The sequence below is a fragment of the Cyprinodon tularosa genome, unplaced genomic scaffold (assembly GCF_016077235.1).
Source record: "Cyprinodon tularosa strain WSP-4 unplaced genomic scaffold, ASM1607723v1 ctg256, whole genome shotgun sequence".
Lineage (NCBI taxonomy): Eukaryota > Metazoa > Chordata > Actinopteri > Cyprinodontiformes > Cyprinodontidae > Cyprinodon > Cyprinodon tularosa.
Window position 1 is genome coordinate 629,179 of NW_024038950.1, and position 26,175 is coordinate 655,353.

General features: G+C 39.1%; 1 protein-coding gene across 4 annotated transcripts; it reads left to right on the forward strand.

Annotated features, from left to right (window-relative positions):
- The first annotated feature begins 1,593 nt into the window (after positions 1-1,593).
- On the forward strand, positions 1,594-25,351 carry aspa (aspartoacylase). Of its 4 annotated transcripts, XM_038288453.1 has the most exons (8): positions 1,594-1,939; positions 2,019-2,220; positions 2,311-2,438; positions 15,901-16,096; positions 19,933-20,026; positions 22,736-22,843; positions 24,079-24,188; positions 24,313-25,351. In XM_038288453.1, the coding sequence occupies exons 1-8, from the start codon at positions 1,815-1,817 to the stop codon at positions 24,502-24,504; spliced, it is 1,155 nt and encodes a 384-aa protein (XP_038144381.1). In that variant the 5' UTR covers positions 1,594-1,814; the 3' UTR covers positions 24,505-25,351. The 4 variants fall into 4 exon arrangements, with proteins under 4 accessions (XP_038144381.1, XP_038144383.1, XP_038144380.1 ...); XM_038288455.1 differs by lacking the exon at positions 1,594-1,939 and having other exon boundaries at positions 2,014-2,150; XM_038288454.1 differs by lacking the exons at positions 1,594-1,939; positions 2,019-2,220; positions 2,311-2,438 and adding an exon at positions 11,972-12,329.
- The last annotated feature ends 824 nt before the right edge of the window (positions 25,352-26,175 follow it).

A 26,175-nucleotide genomic window follows, 5' to 3' on the forward strand; every position in this document is an offset into this window, starting at 1 on the left:
GATGGTTACCCTCCTTTAGGCTCAACTGCGACAACATGCCTCAATAACCTTTAGTTTACAATGAGAAATTAAGCTTATATTAATAAAGAAATAATACTAATCACGGCATCATTAAGATATGACATTTCTGCTTTTGTTGTTTTATATAAATCCTGTGCAATATCAATTAGATTTGCTCTATGTTTTACGTTAGCTTTGAACTTTAAGTGTAAAATGGACAGAACGCTCTTGCTTCCAACAGCCGTTCTGTGCTCTTTGATGATTGGTCATGGGATCCTTCGTCAACACAGCAACGAAACGTGATTGGTTCCGCCATATTGTGAGAGGCATGCTTGGAAACGAGGGTTTCCGGGGAGGAAATTTTCATTCCATTTGATTTGAATTTATAGTTTTTATATCCGTCAATTTTCATGTGACTTAAAACTAAAATTATTTTTTAGACTAAATATTTAATTGCTACTTTTTAATTGATACTTTGGATGTGTAATGTCTTTAATCCTAATTTTAAGGTGTAAATTAATCTTAACAATAAAGAATATTGTTTATTATATTAACCTTGTTTTTAAAAATTTAGTGACCACAGTGAATTGTTAGGGTATCAGATGCTTTAATGTTTTTTATAACATGTGCTGGTTAAGATTCTCAGTCATCCAGGTAAAGCCATTCAAAAAAAAAAAAAAAAAAAAAAACGAATCTTAAAAAAATAAATAAATAAAAAATAAAAAATCCAGTGGACTTTGTTTCCAACTTTGAAGAACTTTCGCCTACCAAAAGCCTCCTGGATGCAAAGCGAAACATCTTCAAACCTGGAAATAAAGTCCAGTGGATTTGTTTTTTATTTTTGGGAATTTTTAGGGGTAGGCTATTATTATTTTTTAATCTATCGACTGTTATCCGTGTATTCTCTGTAACCACTTAACAAAGTCCCATAAAAATCTATTACAACAAAACAAAACAAAAATAAAAACTTGCCACTCATAATGAGCCTGTGAGCCCTAATAGATATTTGGTTCTGTTGGGTACCAGCACAAGTAAAAGTAAAAAAAAAAAACTGCAGATAAATTAAGTAGAAGGGCTTTAGACGGGGCAATAACAGGAATTATTTAGTTTGGAAAACTGAAGCATTAAGAGTAAAGAAACAGAAATGTTACAAAAAAAGGTGGGAGGAAGATGATAAAGGAAGGTATTTGTATAACATACATAAATCAGCATTATTTAAAATAGAAAAATACAAAGGAGGAAATAATAATGACTAGATCAAGAGTAGGTCATATCTATCTAAATGGCATTCTTTGTTTAACCAGTAATAAAAATATTTATAAATGTAAGGGATACGGAGGAAAAGAAAATGTAGAACAGGTACTGATGAATTGTAAAACATCAGGAATGGAGTCTTAAAGGATTACAGGGAACGGTTGGAAGCATAAATGACTTCTATTCAGTAAGGAAAGCATTATTTATTTTTCTGCATAATAAAAAAAAGAATAGAATGTAGTGGGTGTGAGATGTTACTACATACTCATGTACAGTAGGTGGCGGTTTTCACCTTAAAGTTGCTTGGTAACCGCTATAAAAGAAAAGAAGAAGAACTGGAGCACCCGTCGCAAACTTCCGGTCTAATGCTCACGTGACGCTTCTTCCTGCGTTCCTCACAATGCTAATGCCTGAACACTTTCTCTGTTGTCTTTTTCATTGGAGATATGCCGGTTATTTGACTAACTCCACACTAATTTGGGGATTTTGTATGTTCTTTTTTTCTTCTTAATGTATAGCTTCGCGGTTCTTAATGTCTGTGGCTAATAGCTGCTAACAAGATGTCGGAGTCGGCTCCGTCTTCTTCATGTGTTCCCTCGGATAACTCCCCGTCTGATCAACATAAGCAAATATCGCGAGACCTCGTGTCCACCCTGGAACAGTCGAGTGAAAAGGATACAAGCAGGTAAAGACTAATGATACCAATCCAGCAGTTGGATAGAATCCGATTTTTATTCTGGATTTGTATCCGTTTGTCTGAGCAGTGATTCAGGTGACAGCTTCTTCATCACTCAGAAATGTAAACCACCCAACGTGAGATCATCAGAGCCTCAATATGACACCTTCAGCGCAGAAACGGGAGAAAAAACGATCAAGAGATCCTACACAACACCAAGGTTCATCTTTCGTTTTATCAAGAAGAGGAAAAAGACTAGGTTATCTTATTATCAGAGCACAAAACTGCATGTAAGCCCACAGAAAAAAAAACTTAAATACCCCTTTATTTAAGTTGCATGGGGAATAAATGAACAATATGCATATTAATTGTGCTTTCAGTACTATGCAATGGGAGGTTACTTCAAATGTGTGGAGAAGCTCTGGAAGGGTTACCAAACAGGAGAAGACCTGCTGGCATCTCTGCCAACCGTGGACATAGATGGAGAGACCATATCTCCACTGTCAGAGTAAGTTTGATTAACCAACTGCTTTATTTAACAATTTAATCAAAGTCAATGTAATAACAACAAATGCCAACTTGTTTGAATATATTAAGAAAAATAACAAAAGTGCTGCTATAAGAAATTCATGAAAAACAAAAGAAAAACACGAAAGAAACACAATATTTTTTGGTCCAACATAATTTCTCAGTGGGGTATAAACCTAAATATAATTGTTAACTGGGTTCATTAACTTTTTAACTTTTACTTTTTAACTTTTCAATTAGCTTTTTGCCTTTTTCTTGACTTGTTTTTTTTTTCAACTTGATTTACAGTAGGTAATATATCATTCAAGGGCTCATCTAATTGGTCAAATGCCAAAATAAGATGTACAGCCATGGAGCGGTATCTTTGCTGAATGGCTGGATATAGATCTTGTGCTTCTAGACTTCACTGAGAGATGGGGTAAGGGTTTTAAGGGGTATGCAAGTGTTAAATCAGTTTTGAGGAGTTATAGCTGTTTTTATTTCTTTTTATACTTGTAGTTTACATTATAGCATGCTTACTGTTGTGTTTTTTAGGTAGACAATTTTAAGATCTGTCCAGAGACAACAGATGAAAAATAGCCTTTTGGCTAATTCTGGTGCATTTGCAGGAATGCTTTTTAATGTACACTGTCCGTGTCAGATAAATAAATTAACTTAAATTAAATCAAAAAAGTAACTTGCTCAATAAAGGGTTTTAAAGGGTTTACATTATATGAAGGTTTGTTTTAACCCAAAAAAATCACATCTGTCCTCCTCAGCAAAATTCTATCGAAGGGGAATAAAGGAGCAGCTAGTGAAGCAAACAAAAAAGTTGGTCCACAAACTTCAACTAATGATGCCTCAGTTAGAGGTTTAACTTAAACAGTCAAAATCAGTTCTAGATAAATTGATTTTTCTTGGGTTTATTCCAGATCAGTGGAGCATAGGAACGAAAGGTTTCTTCTCCATGTTTGGATCTAGTTCTTGAACTAAAAGAGATGAGTGGTCTGAGAGGTTGATCAACAAATCTGTTATGCATTGAGGTGCTGGTCCGTTCAGTGATTAATAGACTGAATTGTTCTTCAGGTGATAAAAGACTGATTTATGTCTGAGTCCCTCATGACCCCAATATTTCAGCCATAATCAGCTGTTTCTAACTGTATTATTGCTGTGAGCTAACTCTCTCCTCCCTTGCTTTTTTTTGTTTTGTTTTTATTCAGTTGATGAAAAGTATTGCACATCCTCAAACTAATCTGTTCTAAGTAGGGCTTGGCTATAAACCGGATTTTTACCTTCACCATCATTCACTACAATAACCAGCACCAATTTTCCCATGTCAGTAAAAGAAATAACTTAATTCTGCCGTTTTTCATGTATGTGAGTGTGGCTGGTATTTCCATTCCCCTTAAACACGCTGCAGCAGGTGGATAATCACGTGACTCCACCGATGCAGTCAGAAGCGTACGCAAGGAGGATGGTGGATGAGCCCAGTTAAGAAGCAGCTAACACAGCTGTAAGCGAAATCAGTTAATCCTGCAGAGCTGGGCGGAAGCAGAGATGAAGCTAAGCACGCAGAGAGTGCATTGTCTGAGTGTCCAAGTTCTCACTGCACGCTCAGTTTGGTGGCACCAAAATTACGCCATAGTTACACATCCAACCTCCACCACCCGGGGCTCTACTGGGAGATTTTTTTCAGGCCAGGAGTCGGTCATGTACCCAGGCCAGCGTTATCCTGAGGTCCCAGCTCTCCCTCACATCCAGTGGACTTATTCCTCAAATGCCCATTAAAACAAAGGCTAAAAATGTGTATTAAAAAGCAGAAAAAGGGATATTTGTGAATTCTAATATTGGAACACAGAAGCAAGAAACATTTACGTACAAGGGTTTCACTTCTATCTGTTAAGCAGTTGCGTCTGGCACAATTTCGGGGATCTTTTGCAGACAGTTCTGTTGGACGCTTGGAGAAAGATAACTTTAATGGTTCAGTGGTATAACCTTCGTCACATAAAAAAAAAAAAAAAAAACATGGTTCACAGCCTGGAACAGGAGGCTTGCGTCCTTTTAGATTTGGGTCATCATAGAATAGATAAAGAACTACTCCTTATAAGCAGCGACGAGTTCTCTTGTCAAGCAAAAACTCAAACCAAAGCTCAGAAACCGCTCTCTGCATCAGGAGGCTCCATTTCTTCAGCCTCTGAGTAAAAATTGGACATTTGTGCCTTTCCTCATCCATACGCAGCCATTTTAATGTGTGTGAAGTGACTGTTTAGTTTTGGGACCAGCTACATCTTCTTTACATAAAGGTGACAGAGCCCCAAAACAGCCCGTTCTGAAAGGAGCTCAAAATATGCAGAACTGAGGAGGTCAAATCTATTATCTGTTAAATGTGTTGAAAATGCTTAATGTAGAGTAGATCTATATGTTAAACTGTGGCATAAAATGCCTGAATTACAAATTGTTTGCAGAGCTCATCTTGATGTTTGGGCTTAAACATTTCCACAGTATTGTGAGGAGTTTTGGCTCAGACTAACACTTCTGAGGGAGGCTCCATGTCAGGCTGACTCTTAATCATGTGCCTCTGTTGTAGAGAAGATGCTGAAACCACAGAGGATAAAGACTTCAAAGTGGTGGTGAGTGTGTCGCTAAAAACGAAACTAAAAATACCATTCTGGGAATCTGCTTGAGGTAAATTTACAACTTGAAACTGTTTGTTGACTCACAGGAGAAGAAACGCTATGTGGCATCTACCGGAAAAACCTCCCGACCTTGGTACACTCCAAAAGAGAGGTCCAGCGAGAAAGGGCCACATACCCAAAAACCTAACGATGCAGGATACAGAACACAGCGAGGACGGGGAAAGGCGACGCGTAGAATATCGACTTGGACGCCCTTGTCGAAGGGAACGTCCTCTAAGTTGAAGGAGTCCGACGAGGACTCAGAAGAGTCGGAGTCAGGACTTAAACTTGTGACGAAGGCTCGAGGTCTCCCAGCCGAAACGGAAAATATGACTGTATATGCGGAAGAAGGAAAAAGAGCGAAAGGTCATCATCAAAACGAAAGTGGAAAGATGCCCAATAACGACTGCGATGCTACAGATAGCGGCGCACGCATGAAGCAATGCGACAGAGAAGTAGCAGAGATTCATATTATAGGGCATGAACAAAGCAGTTTGGGAGGTGAAGATAATACAGATCGTTTCATAATTGTTACAAAGGAGAGGACAAAAAAGAGAGGAGGGAATGATTATGTAGATAAAGGAAAGGGTCAGCAAGAGGAGAATAAACATGAAAAAAAAGATCTGAGACGGGAGGAAGGGGGACGATCAGAGGATTGGAGTGAGGATGACTTTGTCAGGATCACTGAAACTTGTATAAGTAGTCAGGATAGGAGGGAAAAGACGGAAGGGGCCGATGAGATGGAGGCCCTAGAGACCAGACAAGCCGATGATCGACCTGTTCCAAAGAAAAAAAGGAAAAAAACATTTAGTTCTTCAAATCTGCATCAAACACAAACAGAACACCTAGAGGCAATAGATCAGTCAGAGCAGGAAGAATCTGCTGAGAAAGCACAAGAATCTATAGGCTGGAAAAGAAAAAAGCACAAAAAGCAGAAACACCAGTTGCCTTCTGATGAAAATCAGACTGACGCTGCAGCTGTGGTGGAAAATACAAACTTTTCTGTTAAAAAGAAGAAAACCAAAAGAGTGTCAGAGTTGATCCAAAATGAAGAAGGTGAAAGCGTTGATGATACTCTGAAAGAGAAGCAAGATGTTGAGCTGGAGAACAGATGGAGGAGCTCTTCCTTCCTTACTGCTGATCAAGAGGAAGAAGTCGACCAGCTTCATGAGGAACAGCTCCCTCCCCTGCAGTCTGCATCTGCTCATAGGGGTTGTTCTAGAAAACCTGAGGTCAGCAGCAAATCAGCAGATGGTCCTGAACATGTGCTAGAATCAGAAGGGGGCAAGAAGGAAAAGGAGAGGTCAGCAAGAGTCCTGGAGAGGGAGGAAAGCGAGCCAGAGGAAACATCAGAGGCAGCGGTCAGGAAGAAGAAGAAACGCAAGAGAACCAAAAGCCTCATGGGAACTTTGGAGAGTGTTTCTGATGAGGGGCAGTCTCAATCTGGACAAGCTTTGGTTAAGAAGAAAAAGAAACAAAAAGGCACACAGGAGGTCCCCCCATCTGCCGCTGAGCCAGCTGAATCTGAAAACTCCCCTCCTAACGTCTGCGGCTCACTTCATTCCAGTCGAAAGCTGTTCACGACACCAGAAGGAAAACACAGCGAAACATCTCATGTTTCCGGTGTATCTACTGAGAAACGGGTCCCAGAACCTCTAACTGAAGGTGCTTCAGATCCTCAAACATCTGGTCATGTAATAAAGAGGAGTAAGAAGAAACATGCTGACAGAAATGATCCTAATTGGAAATCATTCCATGAAACTCAAGATACACAAACCAAAGAGGACAGAACAAAGCCACAGAATGGTTCCATGTCCACTCAGTCTAAAAGCTTTCCAGGACTCCAGGAGTCCTCATCTCTATGTAACAAGAGGAAAAAAGAAGCTAAAGCTAAAAGAAGACTTCATAATCCAGATGAGGACTTTCTCTCAGACCTAAACCCCTGATCACATATGAAATTTATTCAATTTTATTGTAAATAGTCATCAGTTTTAGGTTGACAACTTTCAAACCTTTGGATTTTTAATTCATTGTTTTTTTTATAATTAATTTTGTTTCATATGGAAGCATTTTTAACAGAAGTAATTTTTAACAGAATGTTGACCTGTTGATGAGAAAAATAGTTATATGAAATATTTTGTTAATAAATTTGCAAAAAACGTCACTATACCCACTATACTTGTAATGATATGTTTTAATTGTTTAGCAGAACAGTGCATATTCATTATCCACTCAGCTCCCCTTTAGCACTTGTAGAGAAAAATCTCTGGAGCCGACGCAGGTTGCTGCATTCAACTGTGAAGGTGTGGTGCACATGTACAGTGATATGGCTACACTACTTCCTATTCAGGGATACAGGGAAGTTATGTTTTACACTAAAACACTAAGCAGCATCCACACTCCTGATGATAGCTGATTTTTACTCAGTTTTTCCTATGAAGTGATGCAAGAAATTGGTGTATTTGAGGGATTACCTTAAAGCATATCCACAGCTGAGCTTTCTTTTAACTCTTATCAGTAAACCAATCAAATTATATAAAGGCACAGTAATCTTAAAGGTAGTGTGGGGTACTTTCGCAATTTTTTTTATAAGACCTGCCCTCTGTACTTAAAAAAAGAATGCATGTGCGAGAGCATGCACGAGCCTATTTCTCGTCATGCACGCTCGGTTTAAAAGTTGCTGTTCTCATAGCTCACACAAGCTTACTGTTCCGGAACGTCCACCCTAACCCCTAAATCCCTCAATCACTATATAGAGCAGAACTCTGTTAGCTGACCATACAGGCAGATGATCACTGCTTTTTGCACTCCTCTACTGTGCGGTGCCTGCGCCTGCTTTGTTATTAGGCGCTGCTCTAAGGTAGCGACAGCGGGCCGCTGTGACAGCAAATGTCATAATGCTTTGTGAGGGGAGCTCTCCGCGCAAAGCATTCAGGGATACATCTGCCTCTTCTAAGGCCTTTCTTCTCATATACTTCGTAAAAACTTTTTCTCTTCAAAGAAAAAGTGAGAAAGGTGAACTTCAATGACTGAAACCGTAGCTCCCCACAGATATACACCTGAAAGTGTGCATGCGCAGAAAAGGATAGCTAACGGGACGAGCACGTTGGACGGCCTTACATTAACGTATCACTACAATGATTGACAATTAGGAGGACCACTCATTTAGATGATCCACCCAGAAATAAACGATCGTCCTCTATTCCTTTAAAGTCGTAGAGACGTCATATTTAAATGGCAAATCATTCTGGCTTAAACATGTATATAAATGTACTCTTTATCAGACCATATTGTCCCAAAAGTTTGATTGTTTGTATTTTTTTTTTAAATCCTGTCTTAAAATCTGTGGGGTTTTTTCATTATCTTATGCAGGCCAGTTAGTTATACGTCACCTTGTACACCCAAATTCTGCCAATCATATATCAACGGTCGTTGATTTTTGACTGGCCGCCTCTTTCACAGCATCTTTGTCCCTGCTTTCCTCCTTTAAATAAAAAATGTATGACAGAAGAGACTCATCCATGACCTCTGACACAAAACTCTCCTCCTCTTGCATGTTTCCGCTGTCCATAGTGTTCCTTGACAGTGTCGTTGCTAAGTGCTTCTTGGTCCCAGTGTGATTTCCCATTGGGAACCTAGTAGTATTAAGTTGGTAACTTGTTAGCACGATGCTTCCGACAAACCGGCCACAACCAAACTTGCTTGCGAACCTTCCGCCTTGATAATTGACCAATCACATCGACTTTATTTACTTGTGTAAAGCCGGGCACCACCCCGGGAGAATTCGGAAATGCAAAGTTTGGAACAGCCGTTTCCGTACAACTTTAAAAGTACTCATTCCATTGTCAGATCAATTATTACTTATTTTTAGATCGTTCTTCCAGTGCATGATGCAGTGATGACAGGAAGAGGATCCTCTCACTGTCGTTTGCAGGATATTAGACAAACCGAAATGTCTGTTCAGGTGTGAAAAACGACAATATGAACCCTGGAGTTAATCACGTTTATTGCAAAGGAACATCAAGGACTTTAACACATCTTCACCACTATTCCTGATTGATAACTGACCAATCACATGGACTTTATTCACTCGTGTAAAGTCGAGCACAACTCGGGAGAATTCGGAAATGCAACAGTTGGAACAGCCGTTTCCCTAAAGCCCGGCGTACACTGTGATTTTTGGGGAGATTTCCCAGTCGTGCTAGAATCTTTCGATCGGGCCGACCTTCAGCCTGATCGTGTGTCATGTAGTGTACAGCGGATTACGAGCGGATATCAGCCTCTCACGACCACCTCCCGATCAGGAATCGTGAGGTCGGGAGAAAATCAAACGTTTGTTTTTCCCCCAACTGTCTTGGGCAAAACGCTCAATGGGCATGCGCAAACAAGTATTCTTCTTTTTATTCCTCCTCTCAGATGTAAACACAGAAGCATGGTGGAGGTGCAATGAATGAAATGGAGTTCTTTCTGTAAAATTGACAGACCGTAGTAGCCACGTTTTCTCAGCCATGTCTTTGTCCAAATATGTTGTCACCTTTTCTTTTTAGGGCTTTCAGTACAAAAATGCACAAATTGCCAAGGCAATGCGTTTCACTATAATGAGCTTCATATCCCCCTTCTACTCGTTTGGCTTCCGGATAGACGTGTCAGAGCAGCTCCATCTCACTGCGGAGCTGAGTCCCACATGCTTTTCATCTGTACAGTGTGAGCAGGTAGATCGCATGAGAGCATCGGGCCGAACATAAATCGTGAGCTTTGAACTCGCACTGTACAGCTTAAAGGAATAGTACACCCAAAACATGATTAGCCTTCATTTTCTACTCACCCCCATGCTGAACAACACTCTGGAGTACTTTTTTGATATCTCAAATGCATCTGGAGATCTGGGAGGCTTCTTGCTGTCTGCTGACATTCAAATAATGGAGGTCTATGGCGCCCGAGGCAGAAAGGTCCATAAAAGTCCACAAAAAACGTGTCAATATTCCTCCATACTGCTCGTCCAATGTATTCAAAGTGTCCTGAATGGATAGCGTCCATAATTTACTCGAAACGAAGTCATTTAGAATGTTTTTAGAGCATAAACAGTAGTGTATAGGATTTCCTAAAAGCGCGTTCACGAGCCTACGGAAGCCGCGGCAGACCAAACCAGACGAAAGTGCGCATTCAGCGTCTACTCTGCCGATAATGCAAGCGTAGAAGAAGAAATGTGCTGTTTACCTGTGCAAAGAAAGACACAACGAAAGGAAAAATGTCTGAGGACTTCAGTGTTGAGGAAGAGCATGAGTTCTTTGCAGAGCTGAATGCGCACTTTCGTCTGGTTTGGTCTGCCGCGGTTTCCGTAGACTCGTGAACGCGCTTTTAGGAAATCATATACACTACTGTTTATGCTCTAAAAACATTCTAAATGACTTCGTTTCGAGTAAATTATGGACGCTACCCACTCAAGACACATGGAATACATTGGACGAGCAGTATGGAGGAATATTGACACGTTTTTTGTGGACTTTTATGGACCTTTCTGCCTCGGGCACCATAGACCTCCATTATTTGAATGTCAGCAGACAGCAAGAAGCCTCCCAGATCTCCAGATGCATTTGAGATATCAAAAAAGTACTCCAGAGTGTTGTTCAGCATGGGGGTGAGTAGAAAATGAAGGCTAATCATGTTTTGGGTGTACTATTCCTTTAACGCAACAGCTGCGTGCGACGACTGAAAAAAATCGCATAGTGTACGCCCTGCTTAAAGGGGAATTTCGTTTTTTTTTTTTTACATTTGGCCCTTGATTTTACGTTATTACATCATGTTCTACTCAACCATATGAGTTTGGAGCCGTTCTGAAGATATTCCGTTAGGTTATATCCAAGTAACGTCTTCCTATGGGCAACGACTTGAAGGCACAAACTGAACTGTTCATAATTTATCATTTATGGTACGCCAGCATTCATAACATGTAGGCGAATCACTGTACCCCTGACATCCGTGGTTATATTTTTCATATTTATATCTTTCAAAAATCAAACGGCGCGTGTATGACGTCATCTGCGCAGCAACCTGGTTTTTTTTTTTTTCAAAAAAAAACTTTATTTAACCAATGTACATTACACCAGGCAGCTACGCACTACCTCTTCTATTCGTTCGGCTAGCTAATCTGAATCGTTCAATTCCATTTCCAGAGCGAGATCCTCTGTGGTAGTAGCACTAGACATCTTCCAGGCACGTGAGTAAAACTAGCAGCAGTTCAGCGGACAGGAAGAATGAACGGTAGCCAGCGCGCACAGATGACGTCATACACACTCCGCTTTGTTTTAAAAACTATAAATATAAAAAATATAACCGCTGATGTCTGGGGGACAGTGATTCGCCTACATGTTATGAATGCTGGCGTACCATAAAGAATAAATTATGAACAGTTTAGTTTGTGCCTTCAACTCGTTTCTCATAGGAAGACGTTACTTGGATATAACCTAACACACCTAACGGAATATCTTCAGAATGGCTCCAAATGACACAAAACTCATATGGGTGAGTAGAACATGATGTATTAACGTAAAATCAAGGGCCCAATGTAAAAAAAAAACTGTGTTTCCCTTTAAGACCTTAAAATATGTAAACCAGTGAAAGAGGAAACTTTGATTTTAACATGAATAAGGAGAAAATGCATGTCTTTATATATTTGGTAGTTGAAAACCATCTTGTTTTATTTGTCAATATTCTTTGTAGAAGGCTGATTATATATATTAAAAAAAAAATTGGTTCGTTTTCTGTAGTCTATTTTATTTTGGGGTGGCCATGGGCCTCGTTCTTTCTGTAACAGCCCCTGGCCTCGGTAACAGCTGACCGGCTCGTTACGTCAGGACGCAGCGCTGACTGAGGATTTAAAAAGGCGCGTCTGTAGCAGCTCCAGGTGGAAACTTTCCACAGCCTCCAGACCTGCGCGTCAGCGTCCGCAGCTCCCACCATCCAGTCATGTCCCATGGCAACATCAACAACATCACGGCGCGCTTAAACGCGGCCAGGAGAGTGGCGATCTTCGGGGGGACGCACGGGAACGAGATGTCCGGCGTGACATTAGTGAATCTGTGGATGCAGAACAGCGCGGAGATCCAGAGGAGGGGAGTGGAAATACAGCCGTTCATCACGAACCCGAAGGCTGTGGAGAAGTGCGTTAGATACGTGGACACGGACCTGAACAGAGCCTTCACTCAGGAGAACCTCAGGTAAACAGCTGGATGACGGACTCTGCTGCTGTTTTTATCTAACTTTATGCAAACAATCTAATAAATAACTCATAGAACACTAAACATGTAGGCTATGCCACATTATATGATGCATGAAAGAGCAGGCTGCAGGAGACAGGAATCCCACTGGAACATAACAGAGTACATTTCAAAGGTCATCAAAGTATGTTTTCTGTTGCATCACGTGGATCAGCATAAAGATGTTGGTATCATAGGTTGGTGTTTGGGTCCAGTAGCCAATAAGGGCGGAGCAGCGTGGCCCCCTCCTCCTGTGCCGGGCTGCAGCTGACTGCCAGACAGCCTGCAGGAGCAACGTGAGCGGAACGTGACCGAGCTGCGTAATAAGAAGCGCTGTCACTCTCTGTGGATCGGAGAGGAGAGGACGCGTTACGCAAACGCTGGCTCAGTGGGCACCGCCACCTATTATGGAGGAAAAACACCACCTGGTTTGTTATGGTTCACTGTGGAAAAATCCTCAACTATTTATTCATTTGATCAATTTATAACGGATTCATGCATAACGGCCTGTGCTATTTCCATTCTTTTGCATCTATAATGTTAGATAAATAAACACATCTTATATTGCAAAAAATGTAAAAAATCTGAGTAAGTCAGTTTCTCTTAAAATACGTTTTTTTATCTTGAATTGAGCAGGAATGTTAGACACTTTACCCATAGAATAATAAAATTAACATGTAAACACTCATTCCATTGGCAGATCATTTCATTTACCTACTCAAATTAAGGGTAAATTCACTTTTTTTTTGTAAATTTTTTTTTAAATCTTTTTTTTTTTTTTTTGCAGTGTACTTTCAGATACAAATTGATACAGAAAGTGGTTTCCAAATACTTCTCAATTTTTTGCATCCAAAAACTGCCAGGCCTAGTGTTAGGTGACACCCCCCCCCCCCCCCCCCCTCCCACTATAACAGCTTGATAAAACTCACAACTGAGTTTTAATCCTAACTTTGACTAGGCCACTTTTAAATCTGTATTTTCTCCTTTTTTAACCATTTAAAATCAGACTTGTTGTGCTTTAGATCAGAGTCCAGCTGCAGAACCATGACCAGTGGGGATGAATTTCAAGGCAACATTTTCTACTTCAGGATTTTATGTGAGAGAGAACAAATTTCAAGGAAGCAAAGCAGCCTCAGATCTAAACTAGTACTTTCACATTTGACTGTGTGTCATCCATTTTCTGCAATGAGTTTACATGAGGTTTATTACATCTATATTATTAGCCGAAGGGTCAAAGATGATTAGTGAGTTCTTTAGTAACCCTGAGGGCCTTAATGTTGTTATTTTTTCAGTCAGCATTCTTTCTTGCCTTAGAACTGTCTCCCATAGATGCCTTTTTTTTTTTTTTGCTCAATCCGTTGCGTAATGTTGGATCATGAACTCTGACTCTGAGTCCTGCAGAGCTTGTTGTGTTAAGTTCTTTAGCAAACTCCTGGATGAGTCCTTAGTATCGGCCCCCTCTTGGGTCAGTTCGACACTTTCCCATGTTTTATGTTTCAGTGAAAACATGAGGTATTGGTTTTTAGAACACTGTGGACTACTTCAGGTTGCTATATAGGTTCTATTTATGTAAGTTGTTGCTACTAATGTTGGTTTTTAATACTGAAACTGAAAAAGGTGGTCAGCGTTGATTCATGTTAAAACGTTGGATGGTTGTACTTTTGACAAAAGGACGAGGTTGGCTTGGAAAGCTTGGGTTGTAGCTTTGATAAACAAAATCATGATTATAAACTTGTGATTTAGGTTATATTCACTGTTATTATTGGGTTAATGTGTGATTTAACATGCAAATATCAGCAAAAATAAACAAAAAGCTGTGCAGGTTTGTTTATTCATAAAAAAAGAAAGTTTGACTGAAAATGTAACTAATTACAAATCTGTTTTTAAGCTTGTTTTAAAGCAACTGAGGGTTTCGGCACTTTTACAGATTTCTTGTAGTTTATTCCAAATTAGAGCTTATAATGAACTAAAATCTGCTTCTCCATTTTTGGCTCTGGTCCTGCAAAGTACATTAGAGCCAGAAGATCTGAGAGGTCAGGCTGGTTGATCCACTGACTGTGTGTAATTTATTCTGAAGTTAAGCCATTCAGTGATTTATAGATTTACAGATCTATTTTAAAGTATGTTATCAGAGAAACAGGAAGCCAGTGGAAGGACTTTAGAACTGGGCTGATGTGTTCTACTTTCTTAGTTATAGTGAGGATGCTGGCAGCAGTATTCTGGATCAGCTGCAGCTGTTTGATAATTTTTTTAAGCAGACCTGTGCGGACACTGTTGAAGTAATCTACTAAAGATGAATGGATTAATTTGTTTTTCAACGGCCTGCAGAGAAATTATTCCTTTAATCCAGTAGAAGTTCTTTAAGTGATAGAAGGACGACTTTACTGTTTTTATGTGCCTCTGAAGGTTCAGATCTATGTCCATCTTTACACACAGGTTTAGAGCCCGATTAAAGGTTTCTTGCTGCATCTTTGAAGGCTCTTCCTTTGCTCCAGAAATTATTACTTCAGTTCCATTCTTAAATGTGAATCTAATGGTTGAAAGATCTCTGTAAGAGGGGAAAACAATGTATTTGTAATGCTCCAATAACCACCCACATCTGTATGTATTTCTTGACTATAAAATTCCCTGTGTGTCATGTTAGCTGATCTCCGACCTGCAGACTTTAACATAAAGCTTGTTAAGAAAAAAAAATAGATTGAACTGAAATTAAAATTGTGGAATGTATTTCAAATATTTCTTTATGATTAATGTTTTGCTGATATAGCAACAACATTTTATGTTTAGCTTCTTTTTTTTTGCTGTTTTGCATGGGAAAAATTATTAAAAAGAGTTAAATATGAGCCCCAGTCTGGAGAGATCATTATTAAGGGTTTAAGTATTGCTTATTTTACACACTTGAATGTCTAAGCGCTTCTTTTCAACAACATACCGTGTCTCTGTGGGGTGGACACATCTGTTTCCTATGCAGACGATTTAGCGAGTGCTCAGGTTGTCTGATAGTTGTCTTGGTTCATTTTTCAAACTGCACAGTCTCCATGCTGTTTTTCCTCCCTGAAGACAGAGTATAAGGAGACTAAAAAGAGCTCATTAAGACAAAAAACAACAACATAAATCTCCATAGTCTGAAAGCTCTGCATTTCCTCGTCCTCAGCACCTACTTGTCCCTCAGCTGTAGGCCCATATGTTCTGAAGTGCTTATAGGCTCATGTCCTAACAACAGACCAGATGTGATGAGGTTGATAGAATGTAAACCGCAGGGTGTCCTTTTCAACCACCTCATCTAAATCATTAGTCATTTTTCAAATGCATTACAGTTTAATTAGAGGATAAACTGACCCTGTCCTGCAAAATGCAACACTAGAAATAAGCTAAATCCGGCCTTTACCTGATAAATTGAGGGTTAGCATGCCTAAAGATATTCCTTTAGATCTGGAAAATGTATTTTTCATACATACGTGTTTCACATATTTCAGCCTTCAGCTGTGTTTTTGATTGCTTTTTTAATAATATACCCGTTTGTGTCCTGCAGTGTGACAGGAGGCGACGAGCTGCCCTACGAAGTGCAGAGGGCCCAGGAGATCAACAGGATGTTCGGACCCAAAGGAAGCGCAGACGCATACGACGTAATCTTCGACCTCCACAACACCACATCCAACATGGGATGCACACTGATCCTGGAAAGCTCCAAAGACGCCTTCAATCTGCAGATGATGAATTACATAAAGGTGACAGCCTCCGTAGGCTATTAGTTAAAGATGAGACACGTCTGAGGTGTGCAAAAGTCTAAAATATTTCAGAGACTCCAACCGAACACAAATCCTTACAAAAGTAATAATGTTTACAATTTGTTTCATTTTTTTATGTTATCAAGGCCAATTAAAAGTTTTTATTACTACAATATGTCTAATTAACCAGCCTTCCAATGTATGAAACTTGCTGGAGGAAAGTCTAGTTTCCATTTGCAGTTCAGAGTAGATAGAGATGTTAAAGGCTGCAAAACACCTGAGATGGAGGCAGAGGTTCACCTTCCAGCAGGACGGTAATTCTAGAAGCTTGTTAGCAGGTCGCGGGCTGCATTTTAAAATTGGCATCAGAGTACAGGAAGGATGAAACATTTTTTAAAATATCTATTTGCAAAAAATCTAGGAAAAAAAGAAACTACAAAACATTGAAATCAAGTTTTTTCTTAAAATAAGTGTTTTATTTACTTGAATTGAGGAGGTGAGTGCAACATTTTGCCAGTGAAACAAGACAATTTACATTAAAAATAAGAAAAAAGCAATTGCATTGTCTTATTTTCAAGTGCATAGTATCTAATTATCTTATTTTAAGAGTATAAATACTAATTCTACTGGCACATCATCTTATTCACCTACTCAAATAAAGTGTAAATACGCTTAATTTAAGAAAGTTTTTGCAATGCATGTCTTGTTTATTTCCACATTTACAATTCTTTTAGACCTTGTCTTGATGTACGTTTCACATAAAATCATAATACAATAATACATTTAAGTTAGTGAGTCCTTACTAAAATAAATGTGCATAGTGAATTTTGTTATATAAACCCCCTATACACACACATCTTATATAAGGTTAATGAAGCAACAGAAGGACGGAGACCAGAAGTCACAGATCCTCTCTTAGTTTTCCATCACTGCACTGATTTACATCAACTTGCTTTCTGTAACCAGATTTAATTAGAATATGTTACCAATAAACTGACCTTCTTACCTTTCCCATGAATGCTGGGTTGGGGTCGGGGGGGTATGTAGAGGATTAACTAACTATTCAAGTAAGACTATTGAACTTTGGTGCATACTGACTTTAGCCCAGAATACTCTGTTTATCAGGAAGTAAAAAACTGGAAAGCTCAAGTCTATTGACATCTATTTTGGAGGAGTGGAATCGTTCACATTTAAATCAATGCTAACCTCTCATTTTTTTTAATGTAGCTTATAGCTCTTATTGTATTTTTACAAGAAAGTGTTTTTTTATTCCCTCATTTTAATCAGTAATAAGGTAAAGTGTCTTTATATAAAATGTTTTGATGTAAACCCAGAAAATGTACACAAAGTTCCCTTCATAGGTGAAACATTGGTTGCATGTAAAAATAAAAGAACAAAAATATGTTAGGAAGTTAGAAAGGCTGAATCACTGTTTGATATGCAGAAATGATTTGTTTTTGCAATGTCCTAAGATTATCTACAGCAAATCCAAAATCATTTTCAGTGCTTTTTGATGTACAGTTTTAAAGGCTTTTTGCAGATTATGAACGACCGTGCTGTGAAGCCTTTCTATATTTACCTCCTGCCTGATGTGCTCAGTTAGATCCATGCTGCAGCTTTCAGCTCAGCAGACAGTTTCTTGTCAGCCGAGGTGGTTAAATCTGGCTTCAGAAAGAAAAACACACTGCCTAGTATTCCTTCATCCCGTTCACTAAACCATGTGATTTAAAAACTAAATATTAGCCTCTGTCTATGCTGTGGAGCTGGAAATGCAAATGATTGAAACAGATTTTCTGGAGCTTTTACACTTACCGAACCTGGAATTAGCCACATCTGTTTGTCAGGTGGTTTCGTTCTTCTAGATATTTGACTGATGTCTGGGTAAGAACCATCACTCTGACGTTTTGACAGAATGAGGAGATGTATAACATCCCTCAGTCTGCTTATTGCAGGATTATTTCAGAAGGTTTTTATAAACTCATCTCTCCCCAAGACTACATAGAAGTCATCCCTAAACATCTGGATTTAGATTTTTTGTGTTGCTCTTGCCTTCAGCTCCAAACCATGACTTAGTGAGGAGCACCAAAAAAAAAAAAACATCTGCTGAAACACCTCAACTTAACATGTCACAGCAGAATTCTGAATTATTGTATAGATCGGATGTAGACGTTTGTAGGACCATAAAATGTGCTGAATGAAAGTTCATTCATTTGTTTTGCTATCCGGATGGAAAAGATAAAAAAGTAATTTTGATTTTTGAAATTGGCAAACCGAAATGAGAGCCACCCTGATCAGTAGCCTGTCTACAAAAATTACTAAAAGATCCACAACTAATAAACTAGATGTCAAACAAACCCAGAACAATCTGATCTGCAATCAGTGTGTTCTCTATGAAACCACTCTGGAGCAAAGAGAAGACCTAATAATAATAATTGAACTTTATTAATCTCACATTGGAGAATTTTAACTCTGCTTTTACCCATCCCCTTGGGGAGCAGTGGGCTGTCATTGTGTGGCACCTGGGAAGCAGACCTGCCTCATTTAATTTAAAATCCATCCATTTTCTGTCACGCTTATCCCAAGTGCGGATGCAAAGGGTGCTGGTGCCTATATCCAGCTGTCTACGGGCGAGAGGCGGGGTACACCCTGGACAGGTCGCCAGTCCATCGCAGGGCAACACAGAGACAAACAGGACAAACAACCATTCACACACTCACACCTAAGGAGAATTTAGGGAAACCAATTAACCTAACAGTCATGTTTTTGTACTGTGGGAGCAAGCCAGAGTACCCCGAGAGAACCCACACATGCTCAGGGAGAACATGCAAACTCCATGCAGTACTACCCACTATACCACTGAGCAGCTCATTTAATAAAAATAAAAAAACTGGTTTGGAAGAATATTTCATTGCGTTGATATTTCTGAAAAGAATATCATAGCTTCAGTCAAACATGGTGGAGGTAGAATGATGATCTGAGTGTTTTGTTGCTTCAGAACCTGAACAGCCTAAAGTATTTATTAAAATCATGAAATTTCCAACTTTATTGTCATTACGCTGTCACAAGAACAGAGAAACGAAAATAACTCTGCGTTTCACCCATCCCCTTAGAGAGCAGTGGGCTGCCACTGTTGGCACCCAGAGAGCAGTGTGGGGTTAAGGGTCTTTGCTCAGAGACCCAGAGAGGCAGTCTGTGGGACTTAAACTCAGAACCTCCAGGACCAAAGCTTAATGCTCACCACCGGTGTCCCAAAATTCTGCTCTCTACCTGCCTCTTTATGGCTAAAAATAACCTTTTTGAACTTTCTATCAGTGTCTAAGGTCATATCTTATCCTAGCTGCTCATTCTTAAAAAAACTTTGTGTATCTGATTTCAAAAAGTTTTGCAAAGAACATTTATATAAACATCTAACGGCTGTGTGTTGTGATTAGGTTATAATTGGGTAGCAGTTATGTTTTAACCTCGGACCAGGTTGGTTGCTGTAACTATTCCATTTTCTAATGAAATAGTTATTTAAAAAATAAGCAGCAGCAAGAAGACTGTAAAGCAGAGTTCATGTTTTGACAGCTTTATATGTATGAATATAAATAGATATTTACCACTGGTTTATTTTGAAACAGAAATGTTTATTTCTATTAACTCCATTGGTCATTGAACACAGCACTGTTTGCATCAGGCTGGTAGAGTTGGTTCAGATGTTTCTTTCCACTCTGATGTGTTTGATAGGTCTTTGACACAAAAGGTTTTTCCATTTTGTTGTTTTGTTTTTGGTGTGTTTTTCTTTGTTTTGTTTTTTATCTGCAGTTTATCTGATTGTTGTTGCTTTTGTTTTGCAGAAAGCCTTTGCTCCTGCTAGTTGTCTTGTTCTGCTCAATGAGCACCCTCTGCTGAAATATTCCACCTCTCGCTCTGTGGCCAAGCACCCTGTCGGTAAGTCTCTGACTCATTCCTTATTTATTTTGCTGGTTCCAAAATTTTATAATAAACAATAAAAGGTATTAACAAAGAGCAGTGAGGTAATTTAGAATTCAAGTACTTAAACTTATATGTTTAAAGCTTATATAGATTCAGTCTGAAGTGTATTTACTCATCATGGTCATAAATGTCATAATTTAAAGCTTTTAATCATTTTAATCAATTAAAATAAAGAATCATCTCTAACTGGCTGCACATTTAGGAATGAGGTGAATTTTCTCTGATCCATACTGGTCTATAACGTTACACGTGAACTAAAATCGTTTTGCATAAATCTTTCTTAAATTGCACCGTAGCTATACACTAGCTGCCTCTTTCAACAACCTTCTGACTTAATGCAGCTCTGATATTTGACCTTTTTTGTGAAAGGCTTTTTTAAAAATTATTTGATTTTATGCCCTTTCATAAGAAGTCCTTAAATTATCTGACCCAAAACTAATCATTGTGTGACTGGAGTATCTGGTTATGAAAATGCTATTAAATGTTCGGTGGTGTAACTTTGGTTCTATCATAAACCACCTAACTTGACTCACTGTCAGCTTAGTTTAATCAGGCCATAATCTATGGAGAGCAAAAGAAAAAAAATATCTATTGCTTTCAGATAAAGTTGAAAATTATGTCATTTTTTGTGGGGTAATGCATCTTTTTAACAGACATGCACCTCTAAACCTCTTCTTTCATGAACTGTGGGGCTATTTACAAAACAACCAATAGTAAGAAAAAATGTCTGGCTACTATTTATTTCACTTTTCCTGTTTTTGAAGTACAACTGCTTTCACTACTCTGGCTGCAAAGTAAAGCAAATGGTTAATGTTGGGTAAACAGGGAGCGTGAAACCAACTTTTTGGCTAGAAAGGGGGTGAGTTGCATTACCCAACCATTAGAAATGCCACTGTTCTGCTGCCACATTTTTTACGCCCTTTCAAATTACGCCCCTGGAAATGTTCAAAAATAGTCCAGAAACCAACCAAGGTTGCAAACCTCTCATATAGATGCTATAGCATCAGAGTCAGCTGTCATGTTAGCTGCAGTTTTACGCCTTTGTAGATGGAGAACAGCGGAGAAAGGAGCCTTAGCTCCCTAAAATTGACAAATCAAACTGAATAGCATTCAAAGATAATTCCAGTTTATTCTGAGGAACAGTTTGATAGGGTCAGAGAAAACAAAGATTAAGCTCCATTTTCACAGTTGCCAGAAGAATGGCTGGCAGCATCAACACCAAACAACTTGGAGCCTATTGTCAAAGCACGGTAGTGGCTGCATTATGCTGAAGGATTACTTCACTCTAAAAGTGGTCATGTTGCATTGCTAAAAGTAAAAGGAGGACCAACTCCATGTTCAGCAGCATGGAGGATGAAATTTGGACACAATTTTGTGTTTAACCAGATTAAAGAGAGGAGACATATGAGGAAAACTAGAGACTGACAGGAAGCAGGTGAGGTATCAGGACAGGCAGATATGCGTGATTAGGAAACCATCACACCATTAGCTGCTGTAGAGGTGATCAGAGGTTGGAAACTGCTGAGAAAAATCCACAGACTAAAGGAACTAAAATCAGGAGCTGAGAGAAAATGACAGAAAACAGGATACACTAAATAAAAGAGAAAATAAAGAAGCAAAATTTTATAGATCTATCTGAATCTATAAATGAACTAGAACAGCACTCAGAGAGCGCAGACCACCGCCAAGCAGCAAACTTTGCCCCATTTTTTAGCTTATACCTGTAGCTAAAACTACCACATGATCTGGGATCATCACCAAATTTAAACAAATTGTTCCAAAATGTCCATAAAATGCATTCAGAAGTTTTCAATTGATGCTGGTAACAAACCTACAATGTTCCTTTTTCTTGTGTGTTTGTCTTCAGTAAAATACCTGCAGACTTTGTCAATGCTAAGACTTAGTCTTGAGTCTAATGCTAAGTTGCTCCCCTCTGGTTTACTGGGGAGCTGCTTTTCCCGCCAAGTGTCCTTACCTCCAAACTTTAGAGAATCTTTTAAACAATTCACTTTTCCACATTATGATCTGGATCAGCACCAAAATGTAATGGATTGTTCCTTGGCATGAGGGACAACTCTAATAAAAAATGTCATTAAAATTCCTCCATGACCTTTCAACTTACCCTGTACACAGACACACAAAAACACTAACTCTTAAAGCCATAAAAAAAAAACAATCCAAGAACATTTCTCATTTTAAACCTCTGATAGGGATCAGACCTCATTTTTTGGGGGGGATGCATCATCCATGCCCATTATCAGAGTTCCTGATGGGAATTTAAAAAGACATCTAACCTTTCTGGTTACAAAAATGGTAAATTTCCAGGTTGGATAATGCCAGTAGCTCACCTGTCCTGCAAACACAACTGTGTGCAACTTTCTTTGCAATTTGCTTAAAAAATGATTTAACATTTGGATAGGGGGTCATACCGTAAAATCACACCCCAAAGCCTCGTATTACTGACAGTTATGTTCTCGTTGAGTGTATGTTGCCTGTAAATCTCCTCTCTTCATCTCTTGCCTGGTGATTGATGTCTGATCTCCCCGTCTTTCTAAGATATTCTCAGATATTTGACCTGCTCCTATATAGATCTGCAGCTACAGGTTACTTTTTGATGTTATCCCCTCAGTGCAAACAAATGATACTTTATTGTTTTTATTGCAGGTTTGGAAGTGGGTCCTCAGCCTCAAGGAGTTTTAAGAAGTAACATCTTCGAAGCCATGAGGGTCATACTGAAACATGCTCTGGACTTCATCGAACTGTTTAACGAAGGTAGAAATCTTAATGTTTCGGCTGCAAAGCTTTGATGACTTTGATGAAACTTTTACTTTAAGGCTGAAATAGAAGCATACGTAAAGATTAGCATGCAGAAAGATGAGCTGCCCTCTAAATCCTCTGAAGGACAGAGCAGACAAAGTGATGTTGCATCTGACATGTTTTAGAAAAACAAGCTTTCTTTAATCCATTAAATGCACTTCGGGCTGACTTATCCTGGTCGGTGTTTAGTTTTCTGCACTGTCCTTCTTTTTACATAAGCCAGCTGTCTGTGCCAAGTCCTAGTTGCAGCCTGTTGCTCTCCTCTGACTGTCCTGCTGTTGAATGGGTCTGCTTGCTGGGAGCTGGTCGCTTTCCATGTCCTGAGAATCTGGTTGCCAAAGCTGCTGTAACCTTCTGTCGAAGGACCACACTGGCGCTAACGAATGCCCCGGCACAATGAACCGATGTTCCAGCGCATTGAAGCTGAACCCCTCGATAAAATCCGGGGTTTTGGCTTTAAAAGAAACTTCCCATTACCGTTTAAAATGCCTCACTGCATCAGGACACTGGGTAAAATTGTGGCTGAGGTGTTTATTCTCATGGTTCCTTGACTGTTTTCAAAATCTTTTACTAAACACAGCTCTAAATCAGTCCAAATGCAACAACATTAAAAGAGTTATGTCTTTGAAAATCCATTAAAACTATAAAATGCTTTGTAATGTAATGGGATTGTGTGTGCAAAACCGATGCAGAGTATTAAATTGTTAGTTTGATGGAGGACAATATATATATTTTTTTAGAAAGTTTCCCTGCATGTGCTGATTGGATAAGACCGAAACATAACTTTTTTGATTATATACAAACTGTTTGTGGTGGAAAACCTACAGCTACACATGACCCTGAGCACACTAAGAAACATGGAGCTGGCAGAGTCATGCTGTGGGTAGTATTTGCTTAAGCTTGTAGGAACTGATGTGAAGATAAATAAATAACAATAGTGATAAGTTTGATGGAACAAAAGCTAGACGGCAGACCAGCAGGAGCATCAGACAGCCTGAGCTTTATTTTCTCTGCTGCACAGAGTTGTGCTACATTATAATAGTTCTTAGTAGTAACAAAAAAGTAAACAATATGCACACCTTGCTATAGATTATATATTTTAAGTGAAGGTGCCAGGTTTTATCCTTTGATCCACAGCGAGACTCATGATTATGTTGTTAACAGAGTGCATGTCTCGGTGTGTGCGTTAGGAATGGAGTTTCCTGCATGTTCTGTGGAGGTCTTCCGCGTCTTGGAGAGGATTGACTACCCCAGGGATGCCAATGGGAACATCATTGCCATGGTTCACCCCAACCTGCAGGTAAATCTGAAGTAATACACAGCTGCCTTCGATGGGAGAGGTTTTTTTTATTATTATGATTATTATGTTAGCTGAAGCAGCCATTAGTTATTTCCCTTCCAACTGTTGTTTGTTGTTGTTTCAGGACTGCGACTGGGAGCCGCTGAACCCCGGTGACCCAATGTTCCAAACGTTTGACGGAAAGTCCATCCACTACCAAGCCCCCAGCACCGTCTATCCCACTTTTATAAACGAGGCCGCCTACTACGAGAAACAACAGGCGTTCGTGACCACCAGGAGAGAAACTTTGTTGGCCAGTGCCATCAGGAAAGCGTGATAGAGGCAAATAAAACCCACAGAAATATGTGCGTCAACTTTGCACAGGCTGCAAATCACAGTTTCAGTGCAAAATAACATTCTGATTTAGTTATTATCTTTTTAATATCAATAAAAAAATGTATTAACTATGCAAAACTTCACCTGTTAAGCTAAGTATTTATGATACTGTTATTTCAAACCACTTATTTACATTAAATGAAGCAAACTTTTATTTCTTATAGTTTGAAAGCGAAGGCCTGATTATTCTTGGCTTATTAAACATTCCAAACACACTCTCTAAGTTTCCTACTGCTGCTCAGGAAGGCCGTAGAAGATCAAAACCTACAACCTCTGAACCCAGAACTGTTGTTGTCTTCTGCTGGAAACGTGTCTGTAAGAGGTGTCTGGGTGTGCTGTGTGGCCTTTGATTCCACCTACCTTTAACTCCAGTGGTTGCATCTGAGGTGCTGTCCTATTGTTGCCTTATTCAAGCGGTTTCAGAGAAACTCGCATGAGGATTTTGTGTAAAAGGGTGTCGATCCACAAAACGCCATGTTTAGGATAGACGGTACATGTTCTCGTCCTTTACGCTCCATTGACAGTGTGAGACATGTTTTGTAACTATATCGATGTGTATTTTTTGATATATATCTATTTATGTATGTTTGATTTTTGAGTGTTGTATAGAACTTGTTCAGACACTTTACTGTCTGATGTTATTGTTGTCTTGCGTCTCTCTGTGTAACAACATTATCTTACTGTTGGTCATTTTTCAATCAGCAATATTTCTATGTTCCCAGTTTATATTAAACAGTAAAAGTACTGTGAAGATTATCCATTCAATAAATGTAGTGCATCTGTGTGCAGAAGTTTGTTTTTCCTTGAACTTTCTAATTCAAGATATCCATTTAGACCACAAGAGGGCGCCATACAACCACAAATTGAGCTCCTGGTTTGGATGTAAACCAGGGTGCAAACCCACCAGATTACCCATTTTCGTTTATTTGTAAAGATAAAATCAAGTCATTTAAAAAAACTATGATTCAACATTAGAAGCTTCTTCTTTTTGCTCCGGTTCATTCTAGACTTTAGAATGTTTGTTTTTTGTGTTTAATTGCTTTGTTTGGACACAATGAGTTCAATTAACCAATAAATAAAAAAAATCGGGTATAGCTCTGATGTCAGTTATAAAAAGCGGTTTAAAGAAATTGAAAAATTTGTAATAACCCTTAATTTGAGCCGGTAAAATAAGATGATCCACCAATGGAATTAGTATTTTTACCCTTAAAAAAAGATGACTGGATATCATGCACTTGAAATAAGAGACTGTAGTTTTATTTTCTCATTTTGAATGCAAATTGTGTTTTTCCTTTGGAAAAGCGTCTCATTTACCCGCTCAATTTAAGAAATATGCACTTATTTTAAGAAAAACTGACTTACTTCGGTTTCCATTTTCTTTTCATTGCGTAAGATTCTAGAACGATGCACAGAGAGCATTGACCATTTGACCATCAACTGGTCGGCAGTGCGCATCTTGTTTTGCTAAAACAAGCCCCAATCATCACCCCTCCACTACTGTGCTTATCAGCTGCTGTAAACTGTTGTGTTGTTGTGCACAATTGAACCGTGAATTCTACTGATGGCTGGAGCAGCCATTATTTCATAACTATCAGGTTGGATGTCAACACAA

What these genes read in the sequence shown, in the direction of transcription:
- aspa (XM_038288452.1), top strand. Translation starts at nt 5,008, where the DNA reads ATGTGCCTCTGTTGTAGAGAAGATGCTGAAACCACAGAGGATAAAGAC. An exon ending in ATAAAGACTTCAAAGTGGTG is followed by an intron (nt 5,068 to 5,159) that starts GTGAGTGTGTCG and finishes GTTGACTCACAG; the next exon opens with GAGAAGAAACGCTATGTGGC.